This window comes from Lissotriton helveticus, chromosome 9 (assembly GCF_964261635.1).
Source record: "Lissotriton helveticus chromosome 9, aLisHel1.1, whole genome shotgun sequence".
Classification (NCBI taxonomy): domain Eukaryota; kingdom Metazoa; phylum Chordata; class Amphibia; order Caudata; family Salamandridae; genus Lissotriton; species Lissotriton helveticus.
In genome coordinates, this window is record NC_136070.1 from 1,093,722,657 (window position 1) to 1,093,741,705 (window position 19,049).

The 19,049-nt window shown below is 39.5% G+C and overlaps 1 protein-coding gene across 3 annotated transcripts in view; it reads left to right on the forward strand.

The window, feature by feature from the left end:
- The window catches only part of FLNB (filamin B), a 530,593-nt gene that overhangs the window by 403,104 nt on the left and 108,440 nt on the right, over nucleotides 1-19,049 (forward strand). For 2 of the 3 annotated variants that reach the window (XM_078661490.1, XM_078661488.1), the window contains 4 exons: nucleotides 5,623-5,700; nucleotides 6,632-6,734; nucleotides 16,416-16,556; nucleotides 18,850-18,978. In XM_078661490.1, the coding sequence (XP_078517616.1) occupies nucleotides 5,623-5,700; nucleotides 6,632-6,734; nucleotides 16,416-16,556; nucleotides 18,850-18,978 (451 nt within the window). The remainder of the gene's footprint in view (nucleotides 1-5,622; nucleotides 5,701-6,631; nucleotides 6,735-16,415; nucleotides 16,557-18,849; nucleotides 18,979-19,049) is intronic. The other variant, XM_078661489.1, reaches the window with a different exon arrangement.

The window sequence follows — 19,049 nt, forward strand, 5'->3', positions numbered from 1 at the left end:
GTTTAAAAAAGGCTTATTTTGTGGTTGCTCCTGGCAAATGTTTATTTACGATACCCCATCATTGTGCAAAAGAGCTGCATCTATGTTTAAAACAAAAAAAAAGACTTCAAATAGTGTTGTATTTTTGTTTCTAGGCAGCTATTTAACAGTTCCTCTACAGACTTCCTGTTTTTTGTTATCGTCTCGCCAATAGTCTTAATTGCATGAACGTATTTTTCCTGACCTCATTTCCGGTCACTGTTTGTCAGTTTCAAGAGCATTCATGCTGCTTTTGTTTCTGTTCGCTGCTCCGGTTCCTTGAAGCTGTGTGATGTTGCCTGCTTGGCTCTTATTGTTCGCTCTCTGGGAACGCTGATTGTTCCCTTCTGTAATGATTTTTGCTATAGTGAACGCCAGGATGAAGAAACAGTGAGCCAGTGATTTAGATAAAGAGCAAAATGTGCATTAAAAAATGCCCACTTCAAACTGAAATTACGACCCCTTCTATTTTCGTGGCAGCAGAAGATTGAATTAAATTCATTGAATTAGATAAAATAAACAGCACAGAAAAATTACAGGTTCATATGTCTATAGGGTCAGAGGACTTTCCTCGGGCAACCCCAAGCCCTGACTTAATTAAAATAACTTGATTCACACCAATATTTTTTCATTTCAAACTAAGTGTGCATCATCACTCTTGCTGGGTGCTTTCCCAGTAAAGCACTGTTGTTTGCTTTTTTTTATTAGGATGTCGCCAATTACTTACCACAAATACTTCTGTCTTTTCATATGTACTAGAGCAAAAAAAAAAAAGAACAAGTTGCTTTTCAATTATGCTAATAATACCGGGAAATGTAAATCTCTCTTTTGCTGATCCCATAGGCCACGTGGACATTGCCCTATTTGTTGGAGCAGAGTGTAGGCACAATCTTAACAATTCCTTGAGACATATTCTTGGCTCTCTGAGTTTGGGGTATTCAGCTAGCCTGTGATTACTCCTTGGTTAAGAGCCAGATTAACATAAGGAGCTACTGTTTGTGTTCACTGCCTCCATCAGAAAAGCAACAGATTCCTCTCTTCTCGCTCTGCTTGCTGGCTACTGTGTGTGGCTGGCCATAGTAATGCGAAGTGAAGTAAGGATTCCTGATGAAAGGGGACAGCAGTGTGGTGGAACTTATGAGTCTCAGCCCTGCTAAGCTTCACAAGTCAAAATAGAGCAGGGCTTGAATATCATAAGGCTCGAATGCATTGGGCATGCATGATAAAATATGCATAAATTAAAAAGTGCGTGACTCGCACGTAGGTTTTACCTAGATTTCCGCGTATTTGTGGGATCACTAAATTCCCCAAGAATGCCATTGGAAGTCGACGGAAGCCATAGATTTCTAAATATACTACCAACCTGTTCGGCTAACTCCTTCACGTTTCTGAAGGGCAGTTAATCCGCAGGAGTTGGTATTGTGGAGTTCCAATATTACACATGTACATTATTGCCCATATGGCTGGCCCATATTATTTTGTGCAATTAGTAGAAATCCATTGCCAGGCAACCATCATAAATTATGAGAGCGTATGTGGATTGTTGGTACCTAATTTAAACACTTACTCAAGCCTTTGTTCTACACAAATTGTGTTTGATACACAAGTGGGACGATTTGGAATCACAAAGTTAAGACTTCATGGATGTATGCTACCTTTCGATTGACCACCCGCTCCGTCCCTTTTGCCTTAGAATGCCAAATTTTCCACCTCTAACCGTGAATGTACAACTGAAAGAATTCATAATGCTTGTGGCGTTTCCACAGTGGTGTGTGACATACGTGTATAATATCATATAATTATAAATATAAATATCCGCAGTCTCCAACCAATCTTATTAGCATCCTTCAAATTGAACAAAGGAAATGTCTTGAAATCATTTGCAAAAGCTAAACTGAGATGTTTTGTACTGTAATAAGATGCATCATTACAACTCTTTCACACCATGGATCATTTTTCACAAAATGCATCTTCCACCAAAAATCTTCCAGACATTTGGAAGGACAACATTTCTTTTCAAAGCAGAGGGCTGTTTTCTGCAGACATATTTGGGGCTAAAACACCAACGTGCTTTTCTTGCGGGTTAACATGATTTATCATTTTAAATTCCTGTTTTTGTGCTCGCTATCATAGAGAAATGATTGTGGAACAGAAATATGAGAGCAACTGGTGATGTTTATTGGTAGTGCTTTTTCTTTAAAATGTGTATGTATGTTAGGAAGCCTGTGTGTGCGCGAGAGGAAAGATCTGGTGGATTTAAAATAAATCTTAAAGCTTTGCTTAACCTATGAAAAGTAAACCCTATCCATTTTTATCAATGTCTTGTTCTAATTGATAATGTTTAAATTGAGTCTAAGGCCAAGATTAAGCTCCTGTAGTGAGCCTAGTTTGGTAACCGATGAGTCCAGAATTGTTACTTAGAGATGCTTGTGCACAAACCCTACATTTTATCCATGATTTCATCATGGAATATTGGTTTGGCTTTCCCCTGAGTAAGGAAGCCCTCTGTGGCTCTTTTAATTGTGCATTGTATCTTCTGTATATGTGTATTTGCCCTACATGTCTATTTCCCTTTCATAGCTACATAGTTCAGACATAAGACAGTTACTGTCATCATAGTACATACATCTGGAATCTCAAATCGCTATACAAATGGTTTTCGTGGTCCACTAAAATGGCTACAAGGCAAGCTTTGAAGCACAAAATAATGCACCTGTATAAGTGAAATTAAAACCAAAGCTTTTAATAGTGTTGAGAGGAATACTCGAGAGGGGGCACTGAGGCTCCAATTTAATGGTCATGGTCAAAATATCATGTTGAGTTCATTGCCTAGGAGTACTGGGCTTGTAGCCGGCCCTGAGCTGTTATTGTATAGAAACTGGATTTTCTGACTGGTCTTTATGAAAGGAAACCAGCTATAAGATCAGAGGAAAGACGCATGTAAACATAAAATGGAAGCGTTTCAGTAGTTACAAGGAAATGAAACCTGGAAACTTACAGCAGTGCAGCTGAGGTCCTACTGAAACACAGAAGATGTGTTCTTAAAGCAAACAATTTGCACTCTACAAATGTCCTATACAACACAAAAGGTTCCAAAATTCGTTGCAAGGCTAGGGGCTTAATAGAGTACTTCGAATGTAAGATAGCCGAGGTGCAGAAAATTCGAGCAGCACAAGAATTGCAACTTCGTATTGAAAAGTCAAAACAATTTTGAAAAATTACATACAATAAATGTAAAAAATACATTTCTGTACAGACTGCTTTAAAGACGTATATGGTGAGCTGCAAATTCGAGTGATAACATTGCGCTAAATGGAGGAAACATTAACTTAGCAAGAAATCATTGAAAGAACACCTACTAAAAAGACAACTGCAATAACTCTACTTGATGGACACTGACATAAAACAGTCATTACTGCATGCAGTCAAATAGTACAGTTTATTTGATCCAACCAATACTTTATTTGTGCCTGGTTATTATATATCTGCCATCAGTGAAAACACCTCAAAAGGAATCCACACTACTTTATAAAAATAGAGCGTATTTATCTGAGTAAAACAAAATCAAAATGACAAAAGTCCAATAAGTAGAAGTCGAGATATCATTTTTTGAAGATTAAATTGAAAGACAGTTCTTAGAAGTCAATAGCGCTAACATGTTTCCTGAGGTTGTAGTAGACAGGGGTAAATCCAAAGATCAGACTGACCGTGATGGAGGGCTGACCTAATACAGGACCCATGCAGGTCCTGCTGAAAAGCAAGTGTCAGCCGTGAGGACTCTGCGTTGGTTCCGATTCACACAGTCGGGTTGATGTGTCAAAGTCGAGCCACACAGTCAGTGTCGAACGGTCGGCGCTGCGTCGGAGTCGAGCCTTGCAGCGAAGCCTTCGAATTTATGCTGCATCAATGTTGAAACTCGCAGTCTAGACTTGCGTTGTCATTGAATCTGCACTGAATTCGTTCCGATCAGCTCAAAGGTGTCACTGTGTCCATTTTTGCAGTAAACAGCTGCAGAACCAACTTCTAAAGCTCAGGACTGGAGGGGCACCTGACTCACAGATGGCCGAGTCCAGCAGCACCAGCAGAATTGCAAGAAGTCTTTTATGACACAGACTTCAGAAAACAGAGGGAAATCCAGCAAGCTCTTGGAGAAATGTGGGATCAAGGGTTTAGAGAACAGTTCCAGTCCTTCTCACTCCCAGACAAGAAGAAGCAGGCAAGAGACCATCACAGTAGAGCAGGTGGCAAAGTGGCAGTCCCTTCTACAGCACAACAATTAGAAGGCACCAGGCCAACATAGGTCAACACAGCAATGCAAGTAACAAAGTGGCATTCCCTCTTACATACAGCAGCTGTTCTTCCAGGCAGAATGTCCTTGGTTCCAGCAAAGTTCTGATTTGGTGGTGTCAGGGGTCCAGAAATATACCCAAATGTGCATTTGAAGTGGGGGAGACCTCAAAGAGTCCTTTGAAGATCACAAGGTCGCCGCCTTTCACTGTGAAACTTCAAAGTGCATGCCCTGCCTTTTAAATACACTGCACCTTGTCCATAGGGCTGCATACTGCCTACATTAGCGGTGCCTTATGTGTAATAAAAGGGTAGGTTTTGGCCTGGCAAGTAGGTTACGTTGCCAGTTCAAAATGGCAGTTTAAAACTGCACACACAGGCTCTGCAGTGGCAGGTCTAAGCCATGGTTAAGAGCTACTGAAGTGGGTGGCACAATCAGTGCAGCAAGCCCACCAGTAGCATTAAATTTACAGACTCTGGGCACACATGGTACACTTTGCAAGGGGCTTACATGTAAATTAAATATGCCAATTGTGGATAACCCAATGTTACTATGTTTTAGGGACAGAGAACCTGCACTTTAGCACTGGTCAGCAGTAGTAAAGTGCCCATAATCCTAAAGCCAGCAAAAATGAAGTCAGTAAAACAGGAGGTCAGGAGGCATCGAGTCGGGGAAACCACACCAAAGATGCTAGATCTAAGATAAACGATACCACTCCTCAAAGTCACAAGGACTACTCAGATGCTTCTATGCTGCAAATTCAAATTTTAATGAAACAGCTGAAGCTGTTTCGTTAAAATTTGAATTTGCAGCACATGGATGTCTGGGTAGTCCAAGTCACAAGGACTATTCAGTGGATTTTCCAACAATTTTAGCATTCCCTTGCTGCTCAACTCAAAATCAGGGAAAAATACGCTGTTGACTCCTAATAGTGACTGAAAGTGTATACTAATTAGAGGTCTCAATACATTGTGATCTAAAATGTGGAAAAGCCACCTAAATTACCTGAGTTTGTAATGTAAAACACCTTAAGTAAGTTGTGAAGTATTGCCCCATGTAAATTTAAAATGTAGCCGACACATAGTGTCGATGTAAAGGATTATTAGCTATAGTACACCCTTACTTTACCATTGTACCAATTTAACTGTAATCTGTAGACTAAATTATGCCACATGGGCTCTTGTATATTGAGTGTTGTTCTGCTGTTACAAATTTTCAGAAATGCCTTGTGTGCCATGGTCTACGGATCTCTCGCAAATGTGTTAGCAAAGCACAAACACCTTGTATCAACCTAACCTCCTTTTACCACTAACCAGGCCGCAGAAGAAGTTCCGGTAGTGATGCAGCAGCAACAGCAGCAAGTTAGTGCATGCCCCCCTGGAATGGAGCCCTTGGTACAAGTTATTTTACTCTACATTTGCCTTTTTGTTGACATCTTCATTTCAGAAATGACATGGCTGCTTTTTGGGGCTTGTTCCGTCTTCCCACACCCTCTCTGATCATGTTTTCTCAACCTGTCCATTTGATTTGATCCCCGCTACACTGACTGTACTGAAGACCGTCCTGTGATTTTAAAAAACTGCTCTTTCTACACAGGCTTTTGGAAAGAGCTGGTGAAAAACACATTTCTTTGGGAGTGGATTGCATGTTTACACTTCTCCTGACATTTCATTTTGTTTGTACGTTTCGCAGGCTTAATATACGTGCACACATCTTGTTTTATCCTTTTTTCTCAGCTTCAGAAATTTCGATTACATTCTTATTTTTTTGTGGGTGTCTTTAGGAAAAAAACACATTTTGGAAATGTATTTATTCCAGGATTTGCAGTATCATAAATTCATCCTCCTCCCTATACACATTGCATTCATGTTCTTTTCCAGGCCACATGTGACTTAACTGTTCTCTTTCAGGTTGAGCCACGGCGGGTTTCCGTGTCACCACATTTTGGCTTTCCATTTCCATGCTGGTTTGTTGCAGCTTTGAAACATGCTGGAAATTTCACAAATAGATTGCATACAATTAAGAAGCTGGAACAAACATAATCACTTAGTCCTTTAATTGGACGCAGTGTGCATGTCCTGCTACTATTGATTGGTGTTGTCTGCCTAAGGTTACAGTGGCATACTTCTTCTAAATTTGTTAGTAATGTTTTAGTTACTGCTGGTCTGTAAATGTTTACACATTTTAGCTCCAGCATACATCAAGCTAACGACTAATTTTTGTCTGATCCCAAGCAAAAATAGCAATCTACTTGTAAAAATTCCAGTTGCACTTGGAGATTCAGATCTTTAGTTTTTATAGTTGACAACTTTTTGTATTTTTCAGGTCTCAGAAACTGATTATGCTCCGGTCAGTGCCATGAATGGGCTGGGATACAGGCCATTTGATATGGTTATTCCTTTTTCTGTAAGGACGGGAGAAATAACAGGTGAGAGGAAACCACAGCAATCTTGTATGATGGTCCAAGGATAAGGAGACATATAGTTTCACATTAGATGTACCATTAGGTACATGAAGCAATGGCGTGCAAGTAGAACACAACGCATTGTTTGTGTGCATGTGGTTGAGTTTGCTCGTGTTCAATATAACGTATCAAAGTTTACTACAAGAAACCAAGAGGCTGGGCGGAGAATTTCACCAATGGCATTTGTCTCACTGTATCCAATTGAGTGACCACTTCTTCACGAGGACTCCAAAATACTTTACAAATGGTGGAAAAGCTGGTTTTACAAAATCTATCCAATCCTCAGTAAGTGTGGTCAACAATATAGTTCTATCTTGAAGGGAAAATGTCACCTGTTATTGAATTGCTGAAGAGCAAGCGACTTAAATTCCGATTTTATCAGGTATTAGACGTAATATTTATTTTCTGACCTGGAAACTTTACCTCTACTCTGACTATCCCTATTACCAGCCCAACATTCACTCCTAGCATTACGAACAGATAGACTCTAGTTCTTGGTTGGTGTTTATGGTGTTCTAATACCTAACACTGAATGCTGGGAATTTAGGGATAATAAATAAGTATATATTTTATATATTAATAAATGCATAACTTTAAAATCTCAGTAAACGATGCTGTAAAACATGTTAGCGCAAATAGAATATAAGTTCGTAGTTCAGTAGTGACCTTAATCCTAATCATTGTTGAAGTATTGTAGCTTTAAGTCAAGCTCTCACAATTGATCGAAGTTTTTTGTCCATTTTTGTGAGGCATTATCAGAAACGATTTTGGGGATCTGAAAATAAGTAGGCTTTATCTTCACCGATCCTCTTTTTTGATGGTTTCACTTACTTTGGGTTTTCAGAATCTTTAAACTTCAAAGCTATTTTTTCCATAATCTTTGAAGCATAAAAACATTGTTTGGATGTTAAGCAATTAGCTGTGTCTTGCCCTCTCGGTCCCATCTAATCTTATAGTCATACCTGTTTCTGCTACTAGGTAAATGTGAGGCATGGAATTTTAATTCATGTCTATTTCTTGGCAGAGTTGCAGTCCATACACTGACCTTAAATGAAGAGATCCCTGTTTTATTGATAGGATTGCCTCGTGGCCAAAAATGTATGATTCGTGGCAAATCACGTTATTTCTCTTCTCTTCAATTAGTAAACATATGCAATGTAAATATCTAAACCAACTGGGCAATGCTCTTACTCATCTGTCCGAGTTTATTAAACCCAAATTGTGTTTTCTAAAATCCAATGACAACCAGACACTACACAATTTACTGTTTTAAATTAATTAACGTCTGGTATAGATGCATCTGCTTCAATTAAATTGCTGTTGGTCAGTTCTGTGGTTTCTTGAACCAGAAAAACAACTCTATCAAGATGTGCTTCCAAATAGCCAGGGACATAAAACTGGGCTAACATTTGGTCATCCTTATGATCTTTTCATTCTCCCCTATATGTGGATGTCACACAGTGTAAAAAGATGAACCCAGGAGCTAGAGACTGTCTCTTGATACCACAGGCATGTGGAAGTTAAAGGTCCAGCCAGCTCTCCTCCTAATAGTACATTTTTGTTGGACTTCCTTTTTTGACACTATTTCAATCCCATAGTCAGTTTTGCAGACCCTATTTGATCACATGTGTTTATTTCAACTAATATTATTTCAACTTTGAAATGTTTCCACATACCTATTTTATATTGTTTGGCCAACCTGATTTTCACCTTTGCATATATTTGTTCAGGCTGCTTTTGATTTGAGATGACTTGCGGTTTTGCATTCAGAGTTGTGGCTCCTTTTTTATGATGTTCTACGTAGCTTAGACACAGTGCTCCCCTGTGATGGCCTACAGCACAAATAAACCCTTTCTATCTTTGAGCTGGCGGATGAATGGGCAGTTTCTTTTCTGTCGCGAAATAGTCCCGGCTCTTTGCCAGCTGGTTCCTGTAGCACTTAAAGTACATCTGACATCCATAAAGGGCTAGTCTTGATTTCTTCGGCTGATCTTGGAGAGAGGGGAACTAAAACAGAAGACACTTTGGAATTGCGGTTCGGTACACTTCTTGAGCTGAAAAATATTTGTATTCATTTTAACATATTTAACAGCAAACAAAAAGGCATCCTCTTCACTCTCAAATATGAGGCATAATTCTTATGTTAACCATTAGGAGAGACCTAAATATAACTGTTTCCCCACTTTTGTTTGTTATCTCCCAGCATTTCAATTCATGCAGTCGCTGGGACTATTCAAATTCTTTCCAACAAATTGATTTTGGTCTATCAGAAATATCTGGTCGAGAGGATACAACCAGTGAAGCCTTTCATGTTCACCATCCATCAATAAGTTATGATTCCCAGCTCATGAAACAGTTTTTAGCGCTTTATTGTGCTAGATGCCAACTCCATTGGGTTCATGATGGTTTGTCCTCCGAGTGTGTTATTAGTTCCAGCAGTAACATGCTCCAGATGGCTGCCAAAGTACAAACGCCTGTCTTATAAGTGGTGTCTTCCAGTTTTGTACTCTTTTCTGTGATCCAGATCTACACATCCACTATCCATCTCTTCAACAAAAGGACATCATTAGCCTTACACAGCATTTATATATTCTACTTGGCCAAAGTCCAAGCCAGATCCAAAGATAGAGGCACTTGCTTTGCTGTTTTTGGTTTTTTGTGGAATAAGGCCTAAACTGAAGGCCCCAGGGTTTTACCTGGTTTGACATCACTAATTTTTTTAGCAAGTATAACGGTGACCTGTACAATGTATTGTTCACTAAAATGCTAATCAAAATTATACATTAAAAAAGTATGACCGTGACCTATTTCTAAGGTAGTTCAAGGCAGACGCATGACCAAGTAATATGTATAAAGCCAAGTCGATTCAGATGAAATCTAAGGCAGCTGCCAATGTTGTACCATATACCTTTTGGTGTCTTGCAGGTGTGCGCTAAGTATAATGTAGTTGGTTAAGCTGTATGTAGTTAAATCTAGCTTTACCCAGTACTGCTATGTTGCAGGCACACACCCTTTCCTATTTCTTTTCCGATAAATCTCTTCCAGTATCTCTCTTTACTAATAGACCTCCGGGGCACGGAGAGGTCAAGATCTTGCATCGCTAGCAAGGCACTGTATAGAATCATTGTTGTCTTCGTCCCTCATCCTAATGTTGATATAGTATGCGACACCCCGTAAGGCTTCGGGGTTAAGGTTTCCATTTCTGTAGGCCATATGAACTATACTTATCCTTTTAAAAAGGGTATTGGGTGGATGGAGCATTCCCCATCACCATGCATTTCTGCCAGACCTACTGTAATAGTCTTTGCCATTGGAACAACATGATTTTTTCCTCTGCCCAAACATCTTCTTGCTCTTCATTTTTCTTGAGCCTGGTGCTGCGCAATATTTTCCCCACCTCACAAACTGATGTCTAGGGTCAGTGCACACAAAAAGAATTCACTTGGTTCTCAAAAGATGGCCACCAAGAAAAATACTCGACACATAAATGTGGTGACTGGAAACAACTGCAGTACCTGTTTTAAAACACCCAATACAATCATAATGTGTTCAAACACAAAATAGGATTGGTAAACAAATTTCATGTATTCACAAATAACTATCCAGAGCAATGACAACAGTAGACGTATGTAAAATAACTTAAGATGGCTCTATGTGTTCCAACTTTTTTTGTAATAATGGCTACTTGTGTTCAATGAAAAACATATCGAGCTACTAATATTATTAGTGTGGTAATAGTGACCAAGTCGGACTAGATTACATTAGTGGCCAGCCCACAGAAGATTACCAACTGTGGTTACCTCCGCGAACAAGTAAGGTTGCCAGCAGTTATATGAAAATGGCTTTAGAAATTTGCACCACATCTAAATGGTTTATTGAAGACAATCATAGCTGCAGTGCCCCTGGCACCAAGGTAATACATTTAATGTCTCCCCAATGCCTCATGATTTCTCACTCAAATATCGGCTTTAATTATATTTTAGAAAACTAGCCATTTGTCTCCAAACATCAGCTAAGTGGATGGGTTCTAAAAATGCACTCATTTTGTCTTGAATACATGCTTTTCAATTTTTGGAGACATATATTAATTCAACCCATCAAAAATTTCAACTTTAGTAGGCTAGGCTGCACGCAGGTCAGCTTTTTACAGGTAGCAGGAAAACTACCAGTAGCTCACGAGCTACTCTTTGGAGAAGCCTGGTTTAAAGCAAAGCCACCACCTGATTCTGGGCGATCAACAAAGTGGTCCATCACAGAATCAATTTAGTTAGGCAATGAGAAAGTGAGATGAGTAGAGGTAGACTGAAAAACAGAGGGTTCTTTTGGGCAAAACAATACATTGTTTAGTAACATAGACTCCTAATGTTGCTTGCACTACTTTATTACAGTAATGCAAATGTAAAGAAGAGATTCCATTTAGCAACCAACTCTGACAATAGCCAGTAATTTATTTGGTGCTGTACATCAACAAAAGGTCTTAGGGCCAGATGTACGTATTCTAGGGTTTGCGATTACCAAATAGCGAATTTTAGTGATACATTATTTGGTAATCGCGAACCGAGATGTACAAATGTATCTTTCACACAGTTGGCAATTCCCAGGGAGCCGCAAATAAGCCTACCTCATTAATATTCATGAGGTAGGTCTCAGTTTGTCACCCCAAGGGATTCGCCAAACTCACGGGCATGGTGGCCTGCTGGGGTCAGCAGGCCACTACCTCTGTGATTGCTTTTAAATAAAACATTGTATTTCCCCAAATGCAGCCTGTCTGCCTTAAAGGAAAACGAGATACATATAGAAATGTAAAATTCTAAGTTTTTGTTTTATTTTTTAAGAGTAGGCAGTGGTTCGTGGGACCACTGCCTGCTCTTAAAAGGTGTTTTCCCTACATTTAGAAAGGGGAAGGGGTCCTTTGGAGACCCTTTCCCAGTTGCGAATGGGTTATCACCAACTCAGAGTTGCCGGCAAAATGTGAATGTTTTGCGACGATATTTAGGTTGCAAAATATTCACACAACACTGCGAGTCGCTATTAGGAAAGGATGCCCTACACACGCCCGTTCCTAATACCGGACCGCAAACCCAAGTTGCGATTCGGTAATAGGTTACTGAGATGCAAATTGAGCATTTGTACATACAAAAGCCTCGTACATCTCACCCTCAGTGTATTAAGTAATTATTTGGTTTTATCTGGTTGAGAAGACTTGAGTACTCGAGGAAACCCCTGAACTTGGTTTTGGAGTTAACCCCTGTAGTGTATATGTGAGTTAACAACTGCAGAGATTCTCAGGAATTAACTAAAATCCACTCTAAGTCAAGAGGCCTTGAGTGATAATTTGTTGCTCTAAATTCTATGTGTTTTTCATTATTAATTTGGAAACGTGTAATTTAGGGATGACACCATGGCCTCCGCTGAGGGTAAATACTTCTTATAATATTTGTTTAAGATTGATAAATTAACCTTTTAAAATGAACCAAATCTATGAACTCCAGATTTCCATAAGAGCTCTTTTATACAGGAAATTACCCAACTGGGAATGCATCTTTGACCACCTTCGGACAGTGTGGGGGCAGCCTGAACTAGACCAACCGTGCACAATCTAGTTCCTATGAATATGGTGATTGTTCACTTAATTGCTTCATGTATGTCCTTGCACCACAGTAGAATAAAGGCAAGTTCCTATTTGCATTTTAAGTGCAGCTTTATAAAGACGGACCATTTGTGTAATGCACTCAATAAACTGAATGATATTTAGGTACATCTTTATTATATTATTAATATTATACTGTTGAACTCAATTAATTCCTGACAGTGTAATTGATGGCAGGGGCGTGGTGTACCCCTTACCAGCTGCATTGGGGAGGAGGACATGTAATGGGTCTCATTTAAGCACATTTTGGCCGATAAAAGCTTATAATCGATGCTAAAACGAAGAAGGATGAATTGTTAGAAAAGGGGAAGAAGAATAGATGTGTAGATTCATGAGTGGGTGAAGGGATGGGGTGTTTGAAAGGATGGGTTGGATGACAGAGTAGTTAAAAGGATGGTTAGGCGAAAGGATGGCTGAGTTGGTGAAACGGTGGGTGGATAATAAGATGAATTGGTGGGTGAAAGGAAAGAATGTGGGGTAATGGTGACCGGGTGAAATAATGGCTAAATGAGTGAGTAAAAGGGTGTATGGGGAGAGGATGGGTAGATGGTGGATAAAAGGATGACTGATTAAATGGAAATCTGATAGGATGGATCGATGGGTGGATGAAAGGATGGCTGAGTAAACGGGAATCTGAATGATAGATAGAAGCGTGGGTGGGTGGTTGGATGAATGGTTGAAATGATGGCAGAGGAAATGGGAATCTGAGAGGGTGTATGGGTGAATGGATGGACAAAAGATAAATTGATGGATGAAAGAGTTTATTGATGGATGGGTAAGTCAAATGATGGATGTATGGGTGGATGGTTTCGTACATAGATGATTGATGTATGAATGGAATGGCTAGTGGATTGATGGAATGGTGGATGAAAGTACGAATGGATGGCAGAATGTAAAGGTGAAATGGTGACTATCATCAGTTGGATGGTTGGGTGAAAGAATGAATGGATACATGCTTGGTTGGAACAGACAAGGAAGCTCTTCTAGATATGTGCAGTCTGTCTTGCTTTGCTTGCTTGGTGTCATTAAAGTTTTAGTTCAAGTTTGGGGTATTTAAATTTTCTGATTACTTCCTTGAGTAATGTTGTGGTTGTCAACTTTCGTTGTCTTCATGTCTTAGGCCATTCGACCTACTAATTCAGATTAAAGATCAATTTCTCTGAAGGTTTTATGTCAATGAGTGAATCATCCATCTGAGGAGACATGCCAAACGCACAGGCTTTCAAAAACGTAGGCTTCTGCTTCAAAATATCATTGACCGACATTGAAAAAAAAAACCTTAACCTTCAGAACTTTATCAGCTCTTCTCATATGATACAGCTTTATTTATATATCTTGACTGCAAAAAGTAATCCCAGAATAGTTTACGAGTTCTGCCAGTGATATCGAAGTCTCCCTTCAGTTTCCAATTACAGTTTTCTTTTGGTCTTCAAGTAATAGCTGGAGGTTATGCTCCTCAAAATGAAATTTAAATGTTGCCCCCAGCTTATATCAGATCACCCTAGTACTAGTACTTGTTAGTACCTTATGTTGAAAAAGGCTGGCCATAAGTTAAACATGTTGATGAGAGAGCATAATATAATTTGAAGTGATATGTGTGAATTTATGGCAAACGAAAACTGAGAAACCACATTAGTGGAGACCAAATCATGGAAACCAAATTTTAGGTTCAGACGATTTTACGGAAATACAAAAAAATTGAAGATTAAAGGAAACATTTTAAAGGAAAGAACATTTTAAGGAAAACATCCCAAATTACATTAAACTGAGGTGAGGTTTAGGACTACTGTGGGGTTTTTGTGTTCAGGGATGGATAATGTTTAGGGTGATAAGGGGTTTTTAGGGGTCAATGAACAATTGGAGTTCGGGCATAGAAAGGGCTTTTTAGGGTTCAGAGATGGGTGGAGAGTATGGGTGATGAGGAGTTTTTAGGATTCATGGATGAGTGGTGTTTAGGTGTGTGAGGTGTTTTTTAGGTTTCAGGAATGGGTGAAGTGTAAGGGTGTTGAATGGATTTAAGGGTTCATGAATAGGCAAAGTTTAGGGCTGGTGAGGGTTTTAAGGTTCAACTATGGGTAGCGACTGGGGTGATTTTATGGTTCAGAATGGGTTGTTGTGTAGTGTAGGGTGGGGAGGGGTTTTAAGGTTTCAGGGATGGGTTGAATTTGATATAGGGAGGGGTTTTGAGGGTTCAGGGATGTGTAATTTAGGGTAACAAGGAGTTCATATGGGTAATGCATGAGTGGTGTTTAAGGGCAGGGAGAGTTATTTAAGGTTCAGGAATGGGTGGAGTTTGAGTGTGCTGAGGTGTTTTAAGGGAATGGAATGGGTGGAATTTAGGCGTAGAAAAAGGTTTTATAGGGTTCATCAGTGCATGGAGCTTGGGGTAGTGAGCGATTTTATGGTTCAGGGATGGTGGATTTGTTGGGTAGAAAGGGATTTTAGGCTTTAGGGATGAGTGTAGTTTAGGGATTGATGGTGTTTAGGAGTCATGAGCGGTCAGTGATATTTGGTGTTTATGGGCGGTGATGGACCAGTGAATAAAAAGCATCCAAATTATTTGATAATATGAAAGATATAAATATGAAATAATGTTCCCTGAAGTAAAGCACTGAAATAAATATCTCCGACAAAACTGTTTCTGAAAGTAAAACCTCCAACCATTGCATTCAGGCCACAAAAATAACCATTCAAAAGCCAATTTCGACCAAAAAAAAGGAATTCTATGAATTGGTTTCTATTAAAAGGTAAATGCCATTCATTCTGAAAAAATCCATTAAACAGTTTAGATGAAAGGGTTTCTCCGTAATGGTATTCCATGAAATTGTGTTTCTATGAATTCACATACAACCTAGTTCAAGATGGAATTCCCTCTTAAGGTGAAAGGTGAATTAGATATAATTTGTAAGCTTAAGCTCATGTCATGATGTTGTGCTTGTTTTCTTTTTTTCTTTGAGAGATTCCTTGCTGCGTACTGCCAGTACTACTGATTTTGAAGTGTTGACTCTTGGACAAACCTTCATATGTTTACACCAAGTAGCTTTGAAGTGCTGTAGAGCATAAGAAAAAAAGGCAAATCAAACTTTCTATAAAGCGTAAAACTAACATTGGATGAGATCTATTTACAGATATGGAAGTCATAAATCGAAAGAAACCACAGCTCAAAATGTATCAAAATAATCCAGAAGCACCAATGTTTTTCATATTATCCCGAAAAGCTTCTACTGAATTCTCCAGTCTCAAAAGGGTCTTGCAAAGAATTCCAAAGGTTTGTGACTATGGTGACCACATCACACAAAGCCCTTAGGAACACTGGGCCTGATTGAGAGGCAGATTACACCATCACAACCGTGACAAAAATCCCCTTGGCCTTATTACAGGTGTATTAGATCCTCTAACACCTATAATAAGGCATACAGGATATCTGTCACATTTCAATGGAGTTACCTGTCCACCAAACTTTAAATCAGGCCCTCTTTCTCCAGGCCTGCACGTTACACCTACAAATCATTGATTTCTGGTGTGCTAGTCTAATTAGTTGAGTTGAAAGCAAAACAAGACGGCAGTGCCCAGAATGCATTAGTCTATCACTCAAAAGTCCAGGACTACAAACAGTGTCCATAATGACCTGAAGGGAGGTGATGATCTTAGTTGTGGCAATGTTTGCAAAAGATTTATTCACCATCCTGGGTGGCTTAAGATCCGGAGCCTCTAGCCTCCGGATGTTAAGTCTTCATGTGATCCCTGTGCCTTCTTAAACGTTATGTTGATTAGCAAAATACTGGCTGCTCCATTATTCATAGCCACTAGTGCACAGAATTCTAAGTTCTGAGTTTGTGTTGGAATGAGGATTGACTCTTTGAACGAGACTTAGTGGAAGGAAGACCTGACATGATTATCCTTGTTCTTTGATGAAATCAGCTGCTTTTTGTAAGTCATTTGAAGCAAGCTCTTCCTGGATGTCTTTAATGTAGCATCTTATGCTTGTCGTACAGGTGAAGTTCATATGCCTTCAGGAAACACTGCACCTGCAGAAATTGTCGATAACAAGGACGGCACAGTATCAGTTCGATACACACCAACAGAGACAGGGCTACACGAGCTGCATATAAAATATAATGGTCTTCATATCCCAGGTGAGTGTGGAATGTTATCTGAAATTAATGTTGGATTGGGTTTCTTGATGGCATGCCTCACTGTTGTTTTAGCTTTCTGTGTTCTGCTTTGTTTATCTATTTATTAGGAATAATTTTCAGGAAAGTACTTTCCTGAAAATTAGAAATGAGTTTCATTTTAACTGGTCCAAATATTTTATCTTCTTAGCTTCTTTATTAGCATATTTGCATTTCTGAAATTAAAAGGAAATACTGTTTTAATTGATGCTACAGCAGCATCTGAAATTGATCAGTGCATCACACTTGCTCTGAAACTGGTGGATCATGCATTTGTAATATGGTTAAATACTAAGCACCCGGCTGCCAAAACGCTCCTAGGTTTATCGCAGATCAGTACCGAGATCCATGAACTGACTTTCAGTGTCTTTTGCTGTACTTATTATCTTTGATCGGGATTGCTGAATTCTGCACATTAAATTTAGGACCATATTTAGAGTTTGGCGATTGGGTCCAATCTACCGTATTACAATTGCATTACAGCTTGCAGCACTTGTAACACAACGAGCTGGATATCTGGCACATTTGTTTGCTGAACCCAGTACATCAAACTCTCAATAAGGTCCTTAGTCTTTGAAGCCCCATAGGATCCTTTTCTTCTCACTTTCCTATTCATAGTATCAAGCCTCCCCTTTCAGAGCCTTAATCAGTGACTCTTCAGATGTTCGGAAATGGAAGGTATGTCTTTTTTGGACATGATGCTGAATATTCAGCAGAGGGACTTTTCAAAAGTACTGAAAGGTAAGGGGTGGCTTTTTGTAGACAGCAAAGGCATCTGCAAGAGGTGGCTTCAGACGTACTAAAAGGGAAGGAATTCCTTGTTTTGTAAATGCAGTGGGATCTACAACAGGGTTGATGTCCTAGAGGAAGTGGAAAGTAGACAAGGAGTTGACGAAAACTAGAAGGGAAACTGTGACTTCAATGTGGAGCAGACACACTACAAGCAGTAGTGTAAGATGCGATACAAAAGAAAGGAGGCTGATGCTGAAGGACTAAGGAGGAAAGGGAATTTTTGGGTCTGGTATCCTTTGCCTGGAAAGGTTCCTTAAAAGATGACATGGCCGTAATGCAGCCGTGGTTGCGCAAGGGGAGATTTAAAGAAGCCATCTAGTGTATGATGTCACAATGGGTTTCAAAACCTAACCAGACGTCATCAAATAAAGAAAAAATTTGGAATTCACATTGTTTGAGGCTGTTGAGGTATAGCAGGGAGTTTTATAACCTAACCAGACGTCATCAAATAAAGAAACGTTCTGGAATTCACATTGTTGGTGGCTGTTGAGGTATAACAGGGAGTTTTATAACCTAACCAGACGTCATCAAATAAAGAAACGTTCTGGAATTCACATTGTTGGTGGCTGTTGAGGTATAACAGGGAGTTTTATAACCTAACCAGACGTCATCAAATAAAGAAACGTTCTGGAATTCACATTGTTGGTGGCTGTTGAGCTATGACACAGGGTAAGTGATCAAGCATTGTTCTTTTCACTGGATGCCCCCTTTAAACAGTAGAAAAGGGGATTTGTATCGCTGCGTATACATCATTGTGAGGCCTCGCTCAAAGTGCAGAACTTTTCCGTTTCTGCAGGCCACTTCTTCAAAATAAAGGAAATGTAGAACATCTCACCATGTGTCAGTGATTAGAAGATTAGGTAATCCTCTAGGAATACTCTGGATTTCTATTTCGAGTTAGTTTATGCTTGTGTCTATTTTTATTCTTCCCCTGAAATTGAGTTAACTTAAATGGAGGGCAAAATCGTGTTGTCCTTTGAGGTCAAACACGGGAAAACTGCGTTGATCCTGAAAAGCAGTGAAATGTAAACCATATCAAATACAACAAACGGAAATATCCCTCAAACACTGTGAAGCCTGGAGCCAGGAGGCATGAGGAGGGCTTGTGTCTAGACGGGTGTTTATTGATTTGAATCTGTGCGCCATGTAGTCCTCACATAGCCAAGCAGTTACTTCTGGTCATCACACGATACAAATAAAGGAACATTAACCTAAATATGAAATACTTTTCAAAGACACAAAATATTGATGCCAGCAGAAAACTGTGCAAATATGCTAGATTAGTCTATGTATGGCTGAGGGGGGGGGGCGGAAGAGGTTGGGGGAGTCCAGGGCTCTGCTTCATCTCTGGGATTTGTTCAAAATCAGGGGGTGCTCTGTTTCATTGTTCAACTGTTGAGATTTTAGCTTGCACTTCTATAACGTGGTGAAATTGCCTTACCTGGCACTGTTAATTTTTTTGCAGAAAGTCCCCTACAGTTCTTTGTCAATTATCCGAACACTGGAAATGTCTCCGCTTATGGGCCTGGACTTATATATGGCGTAGCCAATAAGCCAGCGACGTTTACAATCATCACTGAAGATGCTGGAGAAGGTAAGTTTTGACCAACATCCTGATTATGTGGGGTAGGGGTTAATATGTTTTTTTAAAAGTATGATTTCTGG